Source organism: Pelmatolapia mariae, linkage group LG7 (genome assembly GCF_036321145.2).
Source record: "Pelmatolapia mariae isolate MD_Pm_ZW linkage group LG7, Pm_UMD_F_2, whole genome shotgun sequence".
NCBI lineage: Eukaryota > Metazoa > Chordata > Actinopteri > Cichliformes > Cichlidae > Pelmatolapia > Pelmatolapia mariae.
Window position 1 is genome coordinate 61,525,803 of NC_086233.1, and position 17,945 is coordinate 61,543,747.

At 39.9% G+C, this 17,945-nt stretch overlaps 1 protein-coding gene across 2 annotated transcripts in view; it reads left to right on the plus strand.

Annotated features, from left to right (window-relative positions):
- tmtc2b (transmembrane O-mannosyltransferase targeting cadherins 2b) overlaps positions 1-17,945 on the plus strand; it is an 81,405-nt gene that overhangs the window by 44,546 nt on the left and 18,914 nt on the right. For both annotated transcript variants that reach the window (XM_063480121.1, XM_063480122.1), the window contains exons 3-8: positions 8,855-9,701; positions 11,178-11,292; positions 11,766-11,851; positions 13,457-13,641; positions 14,673-14,751; positions 17,486-17,607. In XM_063480121.1, coding sequence (XP_063336191.1) covers positions 8,855-9,701; positions 11,178-11,292; positions 11,766-11,851; positions 13,457-13,641; positions 14,673-14,751; positions 17,486-17,607 — 1,434 coding nt within the window. The remainder of the gene's footprint in view (positions 1-8,854; positions 9,702-11,177; positions 11,293-11,765; positions 11,852-13,456; positions 13,642-14,672; positions 14,752-17,485; positions 17,608-17,945) is intronic.

Sequence of the window (17,945 nt, forward strand, 5' to 3'; positions counted from 1 at the left end):
CTGTCAATCCCCGACTCATTGGTAATCTCAGACCATACAGCTGTACTGAGATATTTTACTGAAGACCTACGGAAAGATGTCTGGGATGCCTGAATAATAAAGGCTTTTTTTTTCCTTTTCTGTTTGATCCTTTTTTTTGTAATGTTGATCAATAATTCACTCTCTAGATCCCCTTCTCTGCTTGGCCATTTTTGATTTAGTGTCTTTGCTGAAAACTACAAATTAAAGTAATTGCATGCTTCTTTGGCGACTTTTATGATTCGCCATGGATTTTACCAGATGATACATTCTGTGAATTGTGTGAAACAATGAGCTGAATCACTCAGTTAAGGTCTGGTGACTGTACTCATCACAACCCCAGTCTTTCCCTTTGGACGGTGTCCTGCTCTCCTGCTTTTTAAAAAAAAACATATAATGTTTACAGTCGTTACTTCATACTTAATCTGCCCTATCACAGAATGTCTCTTTGACTGTGATAGAGTTCACTATCGTAGTGAACGCAACTCAGACATGAAAGGTGATTTTTGGAGCCGTCTTTGTGTACTCGGGCCAATGAGGTGTGTGTCTGTTGTGCACTCTTTGATGTCTGTAGATTATTGTTGGTGCCGACATGTTTGAAATGGGTCGATTTTCTTTTTTTCTGCTTGTTTGTTCGTTGCTTTTTTTCTTTTTTCAAAGAGCATTTTGAAGTGTTTCCGTGGCCGACTGAGAGTCTCACTCCAAGATTTTCCTTTTTCTAATGTGTAGAAATGTTTGTACTCAATGAAACAAATAAGTGCACACACAAAATTACTGTTGCATTCAAGAAATGTGCACATGAGCATATTTACTGTGGTATGTTAGTGAATCAAAATTATTCTAAATCAACAGGCCTGTGCTATCTGCATGCTTCTACACCCCATTTCTCAATATAAGCAAACAGTTTCACCTTTGGGTAGAGTGGAGACAGTGCTGATAGAAGAATGAACCCTGCACTGCTAAAAAGAAGGAGAAGGTCTGACTGTAACACCTGAAACTGTGCCTGAGGAGGAAAATGGGCAAAGCACACCCTCCCATAGTGTCTCCACGGCAGTGAGGATAGTTTAAATTAAATAATACATTTACATTTAATAAATAAATAAAAAATTCTAACATATTGAATTTCCCCTAAGACACTCACTGTAAAAAAAAAAAAAAAAAAAAAAAAAAAAAAAAAAAAAAAAGACATTAAAAAAGGCTAAAAAAAACCAATGGAAAACTATGACAAAGCATTTGTAGTAGTAGTAATATTAATAGAGTTCCATAGTGCAGTGGTTTACACATTTGTCTAACAAGCTAAAAATGCCCAGTTCAATGTCAATCACTGATGTGTGCTTATACATACATTTATACATATTTTATAAATGTATACATATTTCTGTACATTGTTATCTGTATATACAATTTTCAGTTGCTTATGTATATAGCACCACTTTGTTTCTTCATTCTATATTTTATGTACCCCTTGCTAAAAGAGCTGTATAACACCCAAATTTCTCATTCGTGGGATAATAAAGGTTTATTCTATTCTATTCTATTCTATTCTAAACAGTCGTGCATGGTTTACACACAGATTGGTGCAGATGAACCGTAGTTTTGTCCCCTTCCCATTTAAGAAAATGGTGTGCACTTTTGTTTAAAATGATGATATGTGAGTGTAGCAGTGCAATATGAGGGTTTCAGTCGGGAGCAAGGTGCTCATTCAGACATAAAGCTGACTCATTCAAATACTGTCAGATTAATGGAAATGTGTGAAAGGAGCTAGACTCACAAACAGCCGTCAAAACCAAGTGATGATTCAGCTCAGTGCATTCTTAACTGCTTTTTATTTGGCATTTGTGTCAACTCTTCATCATTATTACACAACAAGTCATCTTTTTGTTTTTTACTTTACTCGGCTTCTCTCATGCTTATTACTGGCCAGTATGCACAGTAACAAATGGCATGCTGTCACTATTTCTGTGGGCAACTGTAACATGACACACCAGACAGAGTGGTTCAGAAAGTGGTTGACAGAAGAAAGAATGCAACTGGAGCAATTTTCTACAACCAGCATGTGACATTCCTCTGACAGTCTATCTGCTTAGATTTGGACCCCTGCTCTGGCTTTGAGTCATTCATTCATGCACCGTAGGAGCTTACTGCCGCTCTAAACCCAACAATACAATGGCTCTGATCTTCCAAATGCATAGTAATGAGAGAGAATCCAAGCATGTACAGAATAAATCTAGTCTGGACACAACTGGCAACATTTTTTAAAAACAGTACATTTTTACTTTTTTTTTCATTTATCTTTAAAGTTTCGAACTTGGACTGTAAGCAGCGCGGGGCACACACACGTCTCCCTCCAGCAATAAAAAAAATTCCCCCCCTTCAAGCTTGAATCAGCATCTTGTCGCAGCAAATTTGCAGTAGCGGTCACATAGTCTGGTTGGCCCTTGCAGTACAAATAAATATGGGAAATGAAAGCCCAGAAATCGGGAACACTCGGTTTATTTTTCAAACCATTTCTGTGGTTTCACTCAATAAATATCGTCTGTGAAATGTTAAGGCTTTGAGTCCACTTTGGTTTTCCATTGTCATTATGTTCTTATTGTTTGGGCAGCCTGACCATTTTGCCTTTTCCAGTGTGTATACAGAGTAGTATAGAAGGTGATTTTAGAGTCGTTTCATTCTTTGTTTCTCAGATGTGACCCAGCAAATAAACTGGGGAAAACTTCACAAACTTCACAAATGCAAAATGGCAGAAGTTAGTGAATGAAATGAAATATTGTTTTTTCATTCAGCAAGTTTGTCATCCTCCTCGTGGATACACACAGTACCTTCCTCCCTTTACTACAAGCTTTACGTGTAGATTTCATCCTCTCAGCTGCTCCCTCTGATTGGACAGAATAAGGTTCATCTTTTCTGTGCCATTACAAATCTATAGATGTCTGATTGCAGTTGATGACAGAATAAATGGGAGAGAGTGACTCTGTCTGACCTCTGATTTCAGCATGAAAGGATGACATGTTTTAGCCTTTTACAGTAAGGGCCTTTAAAGCGGCTCAGTTAGAGTAAAACAGAGTGAGCGAGGCTGGAATGTTGACTTAATGGTTTTGAGAGAAATGGATCCCATGTTGCTGCAGTGATTATGGTTAATAAAGGCTGACCGAGAGAGCGTGAACTGGCATATTTTGTCATGTATTAGTTGGAAATATTCTTGCTCACATTTGTTTGCTTTCATCATATAAATTCCAAGTTTTTCCACAGCAGGTGATACCACAGAACTTACAAATGAAAATGTTATTTTCACATTTAACATGTCAGTGTCTTTGATCAGTAGTGTGGTGGGATTCCCCTCCTGTAGGCCTCCTTCCCACTTTGTCTTACCTCCTTCTTCATTACAAACATATCTCTCTCACTGCAGTGTACTCCATGTGTTTTGAATAATATTAATCAGTATCTTAGTACTGACCAGTATTACAGTGATTATCAGGCAGCCATAAGACAGAGTCTCCGTTTTACAGGTAAATTGATGCATGGAGTATTTCTTCTTCAGTCACCTTTCTCATTCATTATGTGTTAATAGACCTCTCTGCCGGTCGCAGCAGATGGCCCCGCCCCTCCCTGAGCCTGGTTCTGCCGGAGGTTTCTTCCTGTTAAAAGGGAGTTTTTCCTTCCCACTGTCGCCAAAGTGCTCGATCATAGGGGGTCATATGATTGTTGGGTTTTTCTCTGTATGGATTATTGTAGGGTGTACCTTACAATATAAAGCACCTTGAGGCGACTGTTGTTGTGATTTGACGCTGCATAAATAGAATAGAATTGCATTGAAATTACTGTTCATGCTACACAGTTGCACTTGTCTTTCTCAGATCAAGTCCGCAGCTTGATCCAACTAACTTGTTATATCTTACAATACATTTCAATGTACATTGCCCGTAAGTAATTTAACAGTCACCAAAAATTTGTAGTTGTGGAGTCACCATTTAAGAATTTGAAAATGAGCCACGGATGTAACTTTAAACGTGAAAGCCAAAGAGCATATTTTGCAATCTGTAAAAAACAAACATTCATTATATTTCTTTACTATAGAATAAAATAAAAAGGTTAAATAAATAATAAAATAAAACAGTTCGTGCACATGCGAGAGAAAATTGCGAGCCGCTAATTGAGCTTTATCATCAGCCATCTGTTGGTGATCCATTTACACACTGTTAGGAAATGGACAGGCTCGTATCTTGTCTTACTTGCTAACTATCAGGTTTTACGCCCAAAGTCTGTCTTACAAGGGGAGAGCACAGCAGCTGCAGCAGCAGAGAGATAGATGGTAAATTTGTGGTCCATCAACCACAAGCTTGATTAGTTGATCCAGCAGTTAAAGATCAAAGGCACAAGCACAGAATGTATCCATCCATCAAGCCTGCAGAAAGGTTTATGCAGACTTTTTAGGGACTCGTACTAAATTCGAGCTTTCTGGGAGTGTGTGTGTGCACATGCGTGTGACAGAGGTAATACTCACTGATTGGTACCCTGAGCTCATTTTTTCTTTCATTATAAGTCTATCAATGTGAGGCAGGATCTTGATGAAAGGCCTTCTGCAGACAATTGATCTCAGTAATGATGAAGAGGTGGGGATAGGTCAGACATGCCACTTCTTTCACCGGATTTTCACTTAGGTGCTCGCTGAAGTGAAAGCCAGTCACAGCGCTGCATTTTGATGGGCTACCTATATGTGTTGTGTGATTGATTTTTTTTTTTTTTTTTTTATTCTCTCGAGTGATAGAATAATGCCCATTTACCAAATGCAAAAAAGGCTTGTGTGTACCTTGAGAAAAGAGCGTTTTTCTCCAAACAAATTAATTAGATTTCTCCCTGAGGTCTTTCCACTTTTTTTGCCACAAACCTTCATTCACAAAACTAAATGGATGTTTAAAAGAAAAAACCTGATTGAGTTTTCTTCTCAGTCAAATTAACCTAATCAAAGTGGAGACATGGAAAAAGGCAGGCACAAACAGGGATTCTGTAATTGGCCTGTTTTGCATTTTATCTCCAAGGATATTTTATTCACACGCATGCCTTATAAAGCCTAAATTGTTTCAGTTCTCAGCTGATTGCTGCTAAAACACAAAAGAGAAGAAAAAAACACTGCCCCATGCCTCCTACGGGGTTGTGCTCAACCACCTATTTCAGACTAAACTGGATTATTGACAAAAGACACAAAGCGGGAACGCCTTGGTTTTCCTGCATAATAGAGCCGTAGCGCCCTGGGAGCCGTTGCCTGGTAGTAATTGAACTTATGCCTTTGAACAGTAGACGTTTTTAACTGGAGGCATAATATAGAGGATGCACATGTTTATTTATTCCAGAGATTATAGCGACTGGGTTCATGTCCCAGAATATATTCTGAGCATTTTCACAATTTTTTCTTTTGCCACTTATATATTTTTCAAAGGTCAATGCATTTGGTAAAGTATGCCAGGAGGAGTAATAGAGTTACAAATGTGTACTGAAGCAAAATCAAAGGGCTGTTTTATGTTTTGGGTGCTGCCCGAAGACTTCGATATGCACAGAAAAAGTTGAACCTCAGTGCAGCACAAGAATTTGAATGAAACACCGCCTCAGTCTACAGCACTGGCATATGGACGTGGTTAAGGAGGAGGTGTCTGAGCGTTAGCTGCTCTCTGGGAAGAGTCGAGGCATATCTGTTTGTCACATTTCCAGGTACAAATGATTAGAATTTAGGGCTGTCACAGGTGAATATGGACTGAACTGAAACATAGTTGCCACTTCATTGTCCAGTAGACAGCGATCTGCATCACGCCAAGAACAAAAATTATTTGCAGAAAAGTACAGCATAATTCATTAACAGCGCTGAAACCACCTCGGAGGACATTCGATTGTTGTTTGAACTGGGCGCTGTGACCGAGGACTCTCAGATTTGAACGATCTGTCAAAAATAGACGGAGCTTTTCTTCCTGTTTCTCCTGCAGTGCTTTAAGTTTGCAGCTTGGTAGCGTCTTGTTATGGCTTGCTTAAACCAGAGTCATCTAAAGAGTCTGTCGAAGATCCTCATAAATCCCAGCTGGATCTCCCTGAAGCAGTCATTGAGATGTATTAACACTGCTCAGCAAGCCTCTCTGTTAAAGTCTGCTCAAAGTACAGCCGCTGGGCCTCAAAGACCATTTCAGTGCACTTCATTTCTTTGCAGGGTTCCTGCTCACCTGCTTAGATTCAAAACTGGACACAGCTTCTGTGATTTTAGAGATGATTAAAAGTGCCGGGGAAAAGAAGAGTTCATATGAAGTTCAGATGACAGCTTTTAAATCTGGGCTGTGGGGCAATCATTTTAAAGGACTGCTATATGTATAAGTGCATCTGATTTTCAGTGCTACCCAAAGCCAAAAAGCATGTAATTCGTTCACATGTGCAGTGTGCAGCTCGTTAAGAACTTATCATGAGACAGACAGGTTATTCTGACTGGTATCGGCATGTTCATTTTTGGGACTTCTTGCAGAGGTAATGATACCATGTATCATGTCTTTGCAACAAATATGAACTAATGGCACAAAGACTGACAAAGTAAAAGCCTTTGGTTCTGTGCAAAGGTGATACATCTCAATAATGCTGACTCTAAAGCTCCCCAGTTAACACTTCTCACTTGTTTGATTTTGTTTAAAATAAAATTTAAAAAGCTGTTTTATTTTTTATGTTTAATTTAGGCCAATCAGCTGCTAGCTGTAGCTTCATATTTGCATATCTCATTTCATTGTTTTATGTTTTAGTTTGACCAATTCTGTGCTTCGTCCAGCAACGAGCAGATTATAGATAGTTTATTTTTTTCTTTACTAGACCTTTTAACCTTTATTGCCTTACAGACAGGTGGTTAGGTCAACATAACTGACATTGTTTTTTTATGAATTTGTCTAGCCTTTCAACATAAAATCTAAACTAGATTGATTTTTGTTTCACTTGAATGGTTCATCTATTAGGATCCTGCACAGCGACTTATTGTTTCATTTCCCTAATTTGATGTCATTTAACAGCATCTAATGAAAATTTCTCTTCATCCTACTGCCTCCCCTGGATTTCCACAGGGAGCTGACCATAACGCTTTCAACAGTTGCTCAGATTAATGAGAAACTGTGATCTGGATCTGACCTTTTGTTGCCAAGCGCCTAAACAACTTATCCAACAGTGGCATATCCTGGCACATCCCCACAAAATACTGAATCGCTGGGGGTTGATGTCAGGCCTCCAGTGAAGGGTTTGACAGAGCTGACCTTATGCGAGATCTTTTTTTCATGCTTGTGATATTTCCCCAAACTGTTTTGAATAATATATCCAATATTCAGCTGCGAGTCTGTGTTGTTGTTGTTGCTTAAGGTGAAAGAAGCCATTTGGGAATTGATTTATTTAACTCTTCACTGTATCACACCAGTGGGAGTTGTTACAAAGTACTTCTGTTGGTTTGCTTTTTATGTACGTGTCTTTTATATTCACCCTCTCCATCTCGATGCACTGAATGTAATATTTTTCGTCTGTAGATCATTTCCATGGTGTCGCCTGCTGTGTTTTAAGCCTAATTTCCTGCTGCCTTTGTGTGGCAGCGACAGCTCTTTGTATTTGCAGTGATCATTAGCAGACAACAGCTGTCCCCAGAGGTTACCGAAGCCTTTCTTCACAGATACAATCTGAAATGACAACGGACAGGCGAGAAAATCAATAGTACAACCCCCAAAGCAGTAGTGGCATGATGTCTATGATCACAGATGAGACATCATCATCCCCTTTGGCATGTGGAGATGGAGAAAGATCACATTCACTAGAATTAAAAATACTGTGGGTTCAGGATTGCCTTGGGTTTCAGCTTAAATAATTGGATTACAGCATCAAGGGCAATGATGCCGTGGTGATTTATATGCAGGTGGCTGAGACTCTTTGGGCAAGCTATCAGCCAATAGATCATATTTTGTTGATCTATATTATTTGCGTTTGGGGTGTGAAATAATATTTTCAGTTTTTTATTCATTTTATTTCCAGGCCGTGTACAGGTTTCTACTGTAGGACACAAGCATGTTTTTTTAAGTTAGACTTTCCAACATTAGCACATTAAAAAAGGTCGGTTGGTCCTAACTTTGGAACAGGCTCGTGGAGAAACAGAGCCAGTAATTCTTCAACGCTGTGCCAGCAAATGATTAAACAACCAAACACGCTATAAATATTGCATCGGCATGTCCACACAACATTTGGGAAAGTGTTTAATATTAAGCCTATAACACGATGAATGGCGTTTATGTAGTTGTGTTTATTTTGTTATGTCTGCAGAGGCCATAAATAGAACATTAGGATGCAAGGTCACCTTTATTTTGAAAAATTCCCAAACTGAGACAGTGTTAATGTTCTGGCTTTAATAAAGCTTTATGTGGTGTTCCTCCTCTTGGAAGGCATAAAGTTCAAAGAAGGGAAAAAGGTGTCACAAAACGTAATTGCTTTTATTTCACAGCTTTCTGTGGAAGCACACACTGGGCACAACTGAAGATTTTGATTAAACACATTTCAAAGCTGCTCCGTTTAGTCAACGCTTTAGGAATGGTTATTGAATCATTCACTTTCCGATGACTCGCTGCGTCTGTAGTCGAGGCCACAAAGCAGCGATTCTATTCTTCCTCTCGTTGGGCTGGGTCAAAGTGAAAGTAAAGGTCCGAGAGTCGTAAATATACAGTCACTGAGAAAACAGTTGCAGTGTGAGCCTTTAATGTTTGCACTATATTTTATAACACAGTCATTTCCTACTTTCCTTTCTTGCAGATTGAAGGTATAATCTCTGCTTTTCGTTTTCTTTGTCTTTCAGAGAAAGAACGTCCACCTGCTGCTGAACGTGTTTCTGCTGGCAGCGTGGGGATTCTTCCTATTGGCCTGTCGCTTCTACTGGATGGGCAACAAACCTCCAAACTTCTCCAACTCTGACAACCCAGCGGCTGACTCGCCCTCGCTCATCACCAGGACCCTGACCTTCTTCTACCTTCCTGCTGTTAACTTCTGGCTCCTCCTCTGCCCAGACACACTTAGTTTCGATTGGTCGATGGATGCCGTGCCTCTGATCAGGAGCCTTGCTGACTGGAGGAACTTTCATGCAGTAGTCTTCTATTCTGGTCTGTTGTTGCTAGCTTGGTTTGGCTTGTGGACACATCGTGCACCCAGGGGAAAGGACACTAATGGCAAAGTGCATCATTACACCAATGGCAGAAATGGGAGCAGTAATGGGCACAGTTACAGTTATAATGATTATGAGCACGTGAACAATTCCAATACGGATGCTCACATAAATAATACGCAAAATGGCACCAAAAAGCACTATGAGAGCAGGACTCTGCTACCTACCACTGAAAATGTTGTGGTGTTCTCACTGGGCCTCTTGGCTATCCCTTTTCTACCTGCCACAAACTTGTTTTTCTATGTGGGATTTGTGATAGCCGAGCGAGTACTGTACATCCCGAGTATGGGCTTTTGCCTGCTGGTTGCAGTGGGGATCAGGTCCCTCTACATCCGACTACGGCGCAGATCATCCAGAACAATGTTGGTGTACTCCAGCGCAGCCCTGGTTCTATTTTTTGGTGTCAAAACAGTTTTGAGGAACCAGGACTGGCAAAATGAAGAAATGCTCTACAAGTCAGGGATTTATGTCAATCCTGCTAAAGGTAAGATGTGTGCCTTTATTCGTATATATGTAAACATGTAAAATCATACACACTTTATATGCAACCATTATATTTATTTGTCTGAATAATTCAAAGCAAATATTTAGGCGAGGTTTTGAATTTGATTATGTGCACCGTCCATTCGTTTGCTATCATCCTGAATAACTCAAATAACACATTTTAATTCTCAATATTCTTACGAGTCTACTATTATTCTAAGGAATACAACAGAGCTGTACTTTTTGATCTGACACTTTTCTTATACTCGGCATGCAATCTGTTTAATTGGAAAGGCACCATCTGTGACTGGCACCTTTAGTAAAAGATCAAATATTCTAAAGCTTCATATTAAAGGTCATCAGACACTGATTCCTATCCAAACTGAAGCTCTTGGATCTGCTGAACGGAGAAGCAGGACAGGGCCCCACAAAGCAGCAGAAGGGCATGTTGTGTTAGCTAATTTCCCTTTCAGATTCTGCAGCGGCGCTGAGGCATGACAGCTGTTTGTTTTGGCAGGCCATCAGCCGAACCAAGTAGCAGAAATGTCCACGACTCACATTCAATAAAGTTAATATGAGATGAGAAAAGAGCCCAGCCTCATCCACACACACACACACACACACACACACACACACACACACTGGATTGTTCAAAGTGTGAAATTGTGAATACACAGAATGTTTATGACACTTTTTTCACTAAGCATTCAGAACTGGATAGGTGAATGAAGAAAGCTTTTATTTTTTTCCTGTTATCCTAAACACTTGTGTGTTTTAAAAGCTGCACATTACAGCAGTGTAACCACCCATTAATGGATTTTATCTTCCTATTGAATGAGTAGTAGAGAGGAGAAATGGAATAATACCTCAAGGTTAAAAAGTACTACTCTTACACATTTAGAGCAGCGTGCACTTCATTAGGCCCATCTCTTGAGTCATAATAGTCTTTTATTTTTATAAATTATTCCAAAGCAAATTGAAGAGATGCTAATGTTGCACGCTGCCATTAAGCATAAAATCCCATTATTGTACCTTTTTCTGTTCGTATTTATTACTTAGTTCATGTTTTCTGGATGTATTTTCACACTGCAGAGTATCTGCACAATATGTACAAAACATCTTGGCAGCCTTACATCTCCTGTCAGTTACTGCTCTTTGCTATTTAATGCCGTTAGCTATTCAATGGCGCTGTGGTGGTCTTCTTTTCATACACACTGGAAAAACTGGTGGTTTATACACAAAGCTCCCCTGGTGTGCCAGCTCTCTTCAGCAGTACTGTCTTGGTATGCCAGCTGCAGCAGAACAACGTCCTCCTCAGAGGTTAAAAGGCACTGAAGCCATGGCAGCATGAGGCTGTGAATAACAAAAGAAAATGATTACTTGCCATAGAAATGTTCCTCCTGCTGTTATAATTCACCGACTTTTTTCTTTTTCTTTTGATTAACCTTTTCTTTTGTGATCCTGTGTGACCCGTCAGCATGGGGCAACCTTGGAAATGTCTTGAAGAGCCAGGGAAAGATGGAGAGGGCAGAGCAGGCTTACAGAAATGCCCTGTATTACCGCAGCAACATGGCTGACATGCTCTATAACCTGTGAGTGTTTTTAATCACACTTATTGTTGCATTCAATATTTTCTTCAAACATTGGCCCCAAATGTTTTATTTGTCTGTTTGTTTTTAATCTGTTGATGCTACTGTGCATTTATAACCATCTCATTGTCTTAAGAGCGTGAATGAATGATTGAAAAAACTCTCCTTTTTCATGGGTACATTGATCAGAGCTCCTCTGAGAGGAAGTGCCGTCTTGTTTTCAATTCCCCGGGGCGCTGTCCGCCTGACAGCATTATTAATGATGCTGTTTTAGTCTGAGGGGAAAACACAAAACACCGGCCAATACTCACAGTGTGATCAAATGTCTGTGGTTTGCGAAACTGTTCCCTTCACATTTATCAGCTGGCTGATGTTCGTGTTTAATCATAACAGAGGCTTTTAACTGAAACGATCTCCTCTTTAGAGTTTTTAAAGCTCTAAATTGTCAGAACTGTCTTTTCTTTTGTCTGCTCCAGTGGTTTGCTGCTACAGGAGAGCAACAAGTTCTCAGAGGCACTTCACTACTATAAGCTGGCCATTGGGAGCCGGCCAACTCTGGCTTGTAAGTACAGCTCTCCTTTTTTTATTGACAATCTCCAGCACTTGTGGTCGTGGTTGTGCTGTGTCCAGGCAACAGCGAACACTGGCTGTGGTTATGTGAAGGGAAGGGAAGAGGTGGCAAGGCCAGTGTGTGTACAGCTGAATTAAACCTTCGGTGCAGCTGTGCGACTGGTTTCAAAGCCCGATATGTCCACAGATAAAGCATAAACATTAAGTGATTTATTATGATTGAAGCCATGGTGCTTCTGTTTATTTTATTCATGCTTTGTACACTTCATTTACTTATTTTTCTCTCCATTGTCCTGTCCTCCTCTGCTTTGTCTCTTCTTCTCACCACGAGTTCCTCGCAGTTTTATCCATTTCTTTTGTCATATTTTCACCTTTTTTTTTTTTTTTTGCTCCCTGATTAGTGTAAATCACTCACATTCTTACCTGATCATGAAATAAATTAGCTCCCCGTTGTTCTGCGCATCAATCAATGACAGATAAACAGACAATCCTGAAAGTCTCTTCCTTTATTCCCCAGATTAATTATACACCTAATCAAGATCACAGTTAGACTAGAAAATTTCCATTCAGCGTGCAATTATCCAATCTGTTAACGCTGATAACAAGGTTAATTAATTACCCTAAGCAGCACACGTTTTGAAGGCAGATGAGAATGTGACAGCTAATGTGTGTTTTTTCAAGGTTACACTATTACTCACTGGCTAATTGGGAGCTAACTGGGCCAAACTGTCACATTTATACTCGGCATGCACATTTATCCCATTCTTTGATAAGGCACTATTGATTTGTGTCACTTTTTTGAGAGAGAGAATCAGTTGTTAGAAGGCTGACGAAACTGGAAAAGTTTTCCTTTGTCTCTGTGTTGTTCTTATCTGCCGTCCGTCGTCTGCACAGCCTGTCGTTGGGAAAAGGGTTTAGATATTTACCATCAAATGCACAACAATAAGCAGAACGGGTAAAATTGTTGTAAGGTGGAAGAGTGAAGAGTAAAACATTATAAGCATCAGGATCATGAATTTCAAGGACGTTGGAGGGAAAAAAAACAAAAAGGAGTTTTTTTTCTAGCTATTTGTTTTTGATTTGATATGTCCAGATTGATCTTCTGTTTCAAGTTAATTTATTCCAGCAGCCAGACTTGATAGGGAGTTGTTTAGAGAGGAAGGTCTACAGAGACTAATTACCCTTCAGCTGCGTATTGATCATTAGATGCCGTCTTTGACCGTTCAAGAGAAAGTTTAACGTACATTCAAAGTATCCCGCGGGACATGAGCAAATATCAAACATACAGTAAAGCTGGAAAAGCATCAACAGTGGTTTAATGAAATTCATATGAAAATGATTTTTTTAGCCGTTGCTTCAAATCAACAGAGGCAAAAACAAGGACTTTGTTGGGAGAAGGAATCCTGGATCCCAGATAAATGAGCCACACTACAATATTATGTGCTTTATCACTTGATATCACTGTGACTGGAGCGTCTGATACCAGTTTATCATTGTAAGCACAATTATCACTGAGCTAAGGAAGAGCTTTTATCGATCGAGTGAAGCGACAGGAACAGTCTAAGCTTTCTGTTTGTGTTTCGTTTGATCCCAACAGCAGCCTACTTGAACACAGGCATAATCCTGATGAATCAGGGTCGCCTAGATGAGGCCAAACGCACTTTCCTGACCTGTGCTGATATCCCAGATGAGAATTTGAAGGACCCTCACGCCCACAAGAGCTCAGTCACAAGCTGCCTGTACAACCTGGGCAAACTGCTCCACGAACAGGGACACCAGGAGGTAATGACAGATTGCAGATCTCGTATGCTAAGGACATATTTAAGGCAATAATAACCTTATAGCATGTCATAATAAAGGTTAAGGATACAATAAAATACACCAAGTGGAGACAAGAATACTGTTTTTTATTTTTGTGAATTACATTCCCCCCAAAACCCGCCCTTGAAACAGGAAAAGGAAATGTCTTGATTGCATTTGCAGTAATATAAATCTTTTTTTTGTCTCATATTTGTTTTTTATATTTGTCTAACAAACAGATCCATTGCTACCATGGGAGTTGAAACAGTACTCCTCTGCATACGTAAATGTTGGAAAATTTCATACCACAGTGAACTGAGGTGAAATGCAGGCAGTTACCCAAGCAGCCTTTTGGGGAAACAAAAAAAAAAGCTTACTTTTATATGGACATGTTACAAAATGGTCTCAGTCATAGGGGACAAAGCGTATGTGCAGATACTCCTCAGGCTGTTTCTAACAAATTTTCTCTTTCATGCCCCAAAAGACCTCCAGTGCTGGCTAAAGTAACTGGTTTTCCAGTTGCTGTACATTTATATTGAAAATACGCACCGATGCTGCTGATTCAATCAGGAATGAAGCGGTCCTACGGCCGATTCAATAAAGGCCTTTCTAAATTGTTGGCATCCTTGAGGAACAGAGCATTCCCACTTCCTCTGACCTCTAACCACAACATTTGCTTCAGCAATAAAATACTTTCAGGTCCTTCTGCCATTTAAACTCTGAGCGAGTCTGAGGTGACTTGCCGGACCAACACATTATACATGCTAAAGTCAACAAGCGACACGGCTCTAGTTGTCTTAACAGCCGTGACACTGAGGATAGAGCCTTTGTGCTCAGCTCTGTATGAAGCAGCCTTCTGGCGACCCCCAATTCCACGCTGTGTATTCATATTGTCATGGCCCCGGCTGCATGGGAGGAATGACGAGTTACCCAGAGCCGGCTTCTCTAGCGGGGTCTCTGTGCTCTCTAATGCAAACGTCCCAAACCTTCTTTTTTGTTTGTTTCATTCGCAGGAGGCCCTCTCTGTGTTTAAAGAAGCAATACAGAAAATGCCGAGACAGTTTGCACCGCAGAGCCTCTACAACATGATGGGTAAGAGCTGCTCGTGTTTCAGGACCATGAGCATAATAGATACTGTTTTTACTGTGGAAGAAAAAAGTCTGTGGAGATCTTGGAGGTATTATCAGCTGGTCATCACACATTTATGCTTCACAAAACACAAGAAAAGTACAAAGGCCGTGTACTTCCTGCATATTGTGTATTATTTTGGACTATATTTCTTTATTCCTTGCATACAAATTAAAGATCTGAGATTTCCTGAGCAGGATACTATAAAAGGCAATAAAAATGCAAACGTGAAAAAAATCACTATTCAGGTCTTTAATATCCTGTAAAAATAAATAAAGAAAAAATATTTGTAAGGCACAGTGTGTCCAAAACCAGGATTTCTGTTGGTGTTGCTGAGATTTTTTGGGGGGTCAAAAACAAAAGTGATAAATACACGTATAGCAAACTGTACTAATTTAAATGAATGAAGGCAGTGTGTGAGACAGCTGATCTGATTCATACAGTTAGACAGAGGTTTAAGTAGACAATCGGAAGCTTTACAATGTCATGTTAAACAGATGCTTTTCACTGCAAGAGCAACCCAGCTTGTTACATTACAGCTGTAGAACAGCTGCTTTCAGGCTCATTATATCTGTTCACTCCATTGCTTTTTCTTTTTTCTCTGCCCTTCCTACTTGTTTTTCTCTCTCTCTCACACACACACACACACACACACACACACACACACACACACACACATATGAAGCTACTTATACACACACACAGAAAACCTGGAACAATAAGTAATCCAGACTAGGCAGTGCCACAGGTTTGCTTATGTGTTGGCAAAATGCAATGTGACGGAGCTCCTGAGATTATGTCAAAATGTTGATGAAAGCTTCAGGCCCCATTAAGGAGCAGCGTTGCGCCTGTAATGGAGGCACCGAGCCACAGATCTGTGATTTCTGCAGCTTAGCGTTGTTTCCTCGCTGAGCTGATTTGCACATTTGGCACACCTGCTTATATCTCTTTTCAGTTTCACTCACTGCGCTGCTCTCATGCTGTTTGTCAGACGCCAAGGAGCAGAAGCTTTCATCAGAGGCGGACCTGGGTGGTAATCTGTACCCTGCTGGTCTCGCTCCAGCTCTTTCTGGTTGGCTGAGGAATGTTCCACTCCGAGGAGCTGGTTTTCAGCTCCTTGGATTCGATGTCACTTCTAATTGCACGTTAATGTTTGTGCTAATCTCAGAGGTACAGAGGTCTGCTGCCAGGAAATGGAGTCAAGTAATTTGGCTGCTTTTAAGCCAATCAATATAGGAAGAGGTCGTGTCAAAACAGACCAATATGTGCATTTTTAAACAGCTTAGCACCTTGGATTAGCTATACATCACTGCGGGTTAGATAAGCCTCTATATAAACATGATGATTATTTATTAACCTTCGAACTAATAATTCAGTATATACATTTTTAAAAAACGACTGGCGTAGGAATTTTACACACAGAGGTTTTCATTATGACCGAATGGAAATGGAAAGCTTGGTGTAATGCTGCCTAATCCACTCTGTTGTTGATGGGAGTTTTGTTATTATGTAGCTACAATCTGATGGAAACAAACACTGAAACATGCAGCATGAGGCTGCAATGGTAGAACAATAATAGCTACACATGGCTTAATCCTTTATTCACGAGGGATCGCTGCAGCAGGTAGATTTTGATTTTTACATCTGACACAACCCCAAAGGGATTTTTGGCTCCTCTCACCATCAAAACAGGGATCTTTCACTAGTTAACCAAATGTGTAAACCACTACACTATAATACTGGAGAAAAAATAACATATTAACATGTTTTGGAATAAAATTATGTAAAGGCCTTAAGCCTTGTGCTTCTTTTTACAGTAACTATTTCAGCTGAATCCCCTTTACATGCATGCATGCGTCTGTGTGAAAGAGGTATCTCTATGTTATCACTTATATGAGGAGGTGTGTTTTCATAAGAATAAAAGGCTGTGGTCAGGCGTATGTCACCTGTTGCTTATCGCTGTCTTTTCAGTAAAGCGATTAATCTGAATCCCCACTGAATTCAAACCTCAGTCTCCTCTTGTCTAAACAACTCTTTCAGTCATTTGGCAGTTCATAAGACTTGGTGTAGATTGAAATATAAACCATATTACAAGTCATATTTTAACAAGTGGGATTTATTCACACTTTCCCCCTAAATACATCATGATGTTGATTTTAACTGTGTTGCGTTACCAGCCAGTCAGTTTTTTCCAACCATGCGAGGGTTGCTGGATAGCTTTGTTATTTCAGGTGTTGCTTTAGCAGGCAGAGGGTCAGATGTGGCAGTGGGGGAGGTATCGGATGATGTCTGACAGGTCAGGAAGAGTGAAGGAGGACAACAGGAGAAATCTTGTCCTATTGTTCTGTAAGCATTACGGTGAATTTCTGCTATGCCGAAATATAATAATCAAGCACACTTAGCTGAAATGTATTACTTCAGGAAAAACCCTGAAATAAGAGCATAAATAATTTCTTCAGTATGAATCTGACAGGTTTAAGCAATTGCAGCATCTTCCAAAGCCTCTTATTACTCCATATGTTTAAAATATGATGGAAGTGCTGGAAGAAAAATCATTAAGTTTGATGACTGGATTATAGTCTGAATTTGTTGCCGCCCTGTAATAAAAATCCTCAAAAGAATAAAAGACAGCTGTGTGATGTTTTAACCCCTGACACTTGATTTGATCCCTCATGTGACGCTGTCTTTGCCATCACAGGAGAGGCCTACATTAGACTGAATAAGCTGACTGAGGCTGAGTTTTGGTACAGAGAATCGCTGCGAGCCAAGCCAGACCACATTCCTGCACACCTCACTTATGGGAAACTTCTCGCAATGACGGTAACGTTGTTTTTGTTTTGATCCTCCCTTATCTGTGTTTCCATGTTCTGATTAAACACTACCCTGTGACCAACTTTATTATTTAAAGGTGTGTCCCACATTTAGGGTTTGGTTTATGAGATTAATTTAAAGTTAATTTCTACTTTTGCTGTTTTATAGCATCTTTCTTTGCTTTGGAGCAAATACGTCAAGTTTCAGGGCAAAACAAACACACTGATGTCATCAGGGTCATTTTAGCTTCTCTGTAAAGTTTAATCAAATGAAATGACTTCCTGATTTTGTCGTGCCTCCACATTTGCATCTTTAATGTGTTACTAGAAGCTACTAAAACAGTATTC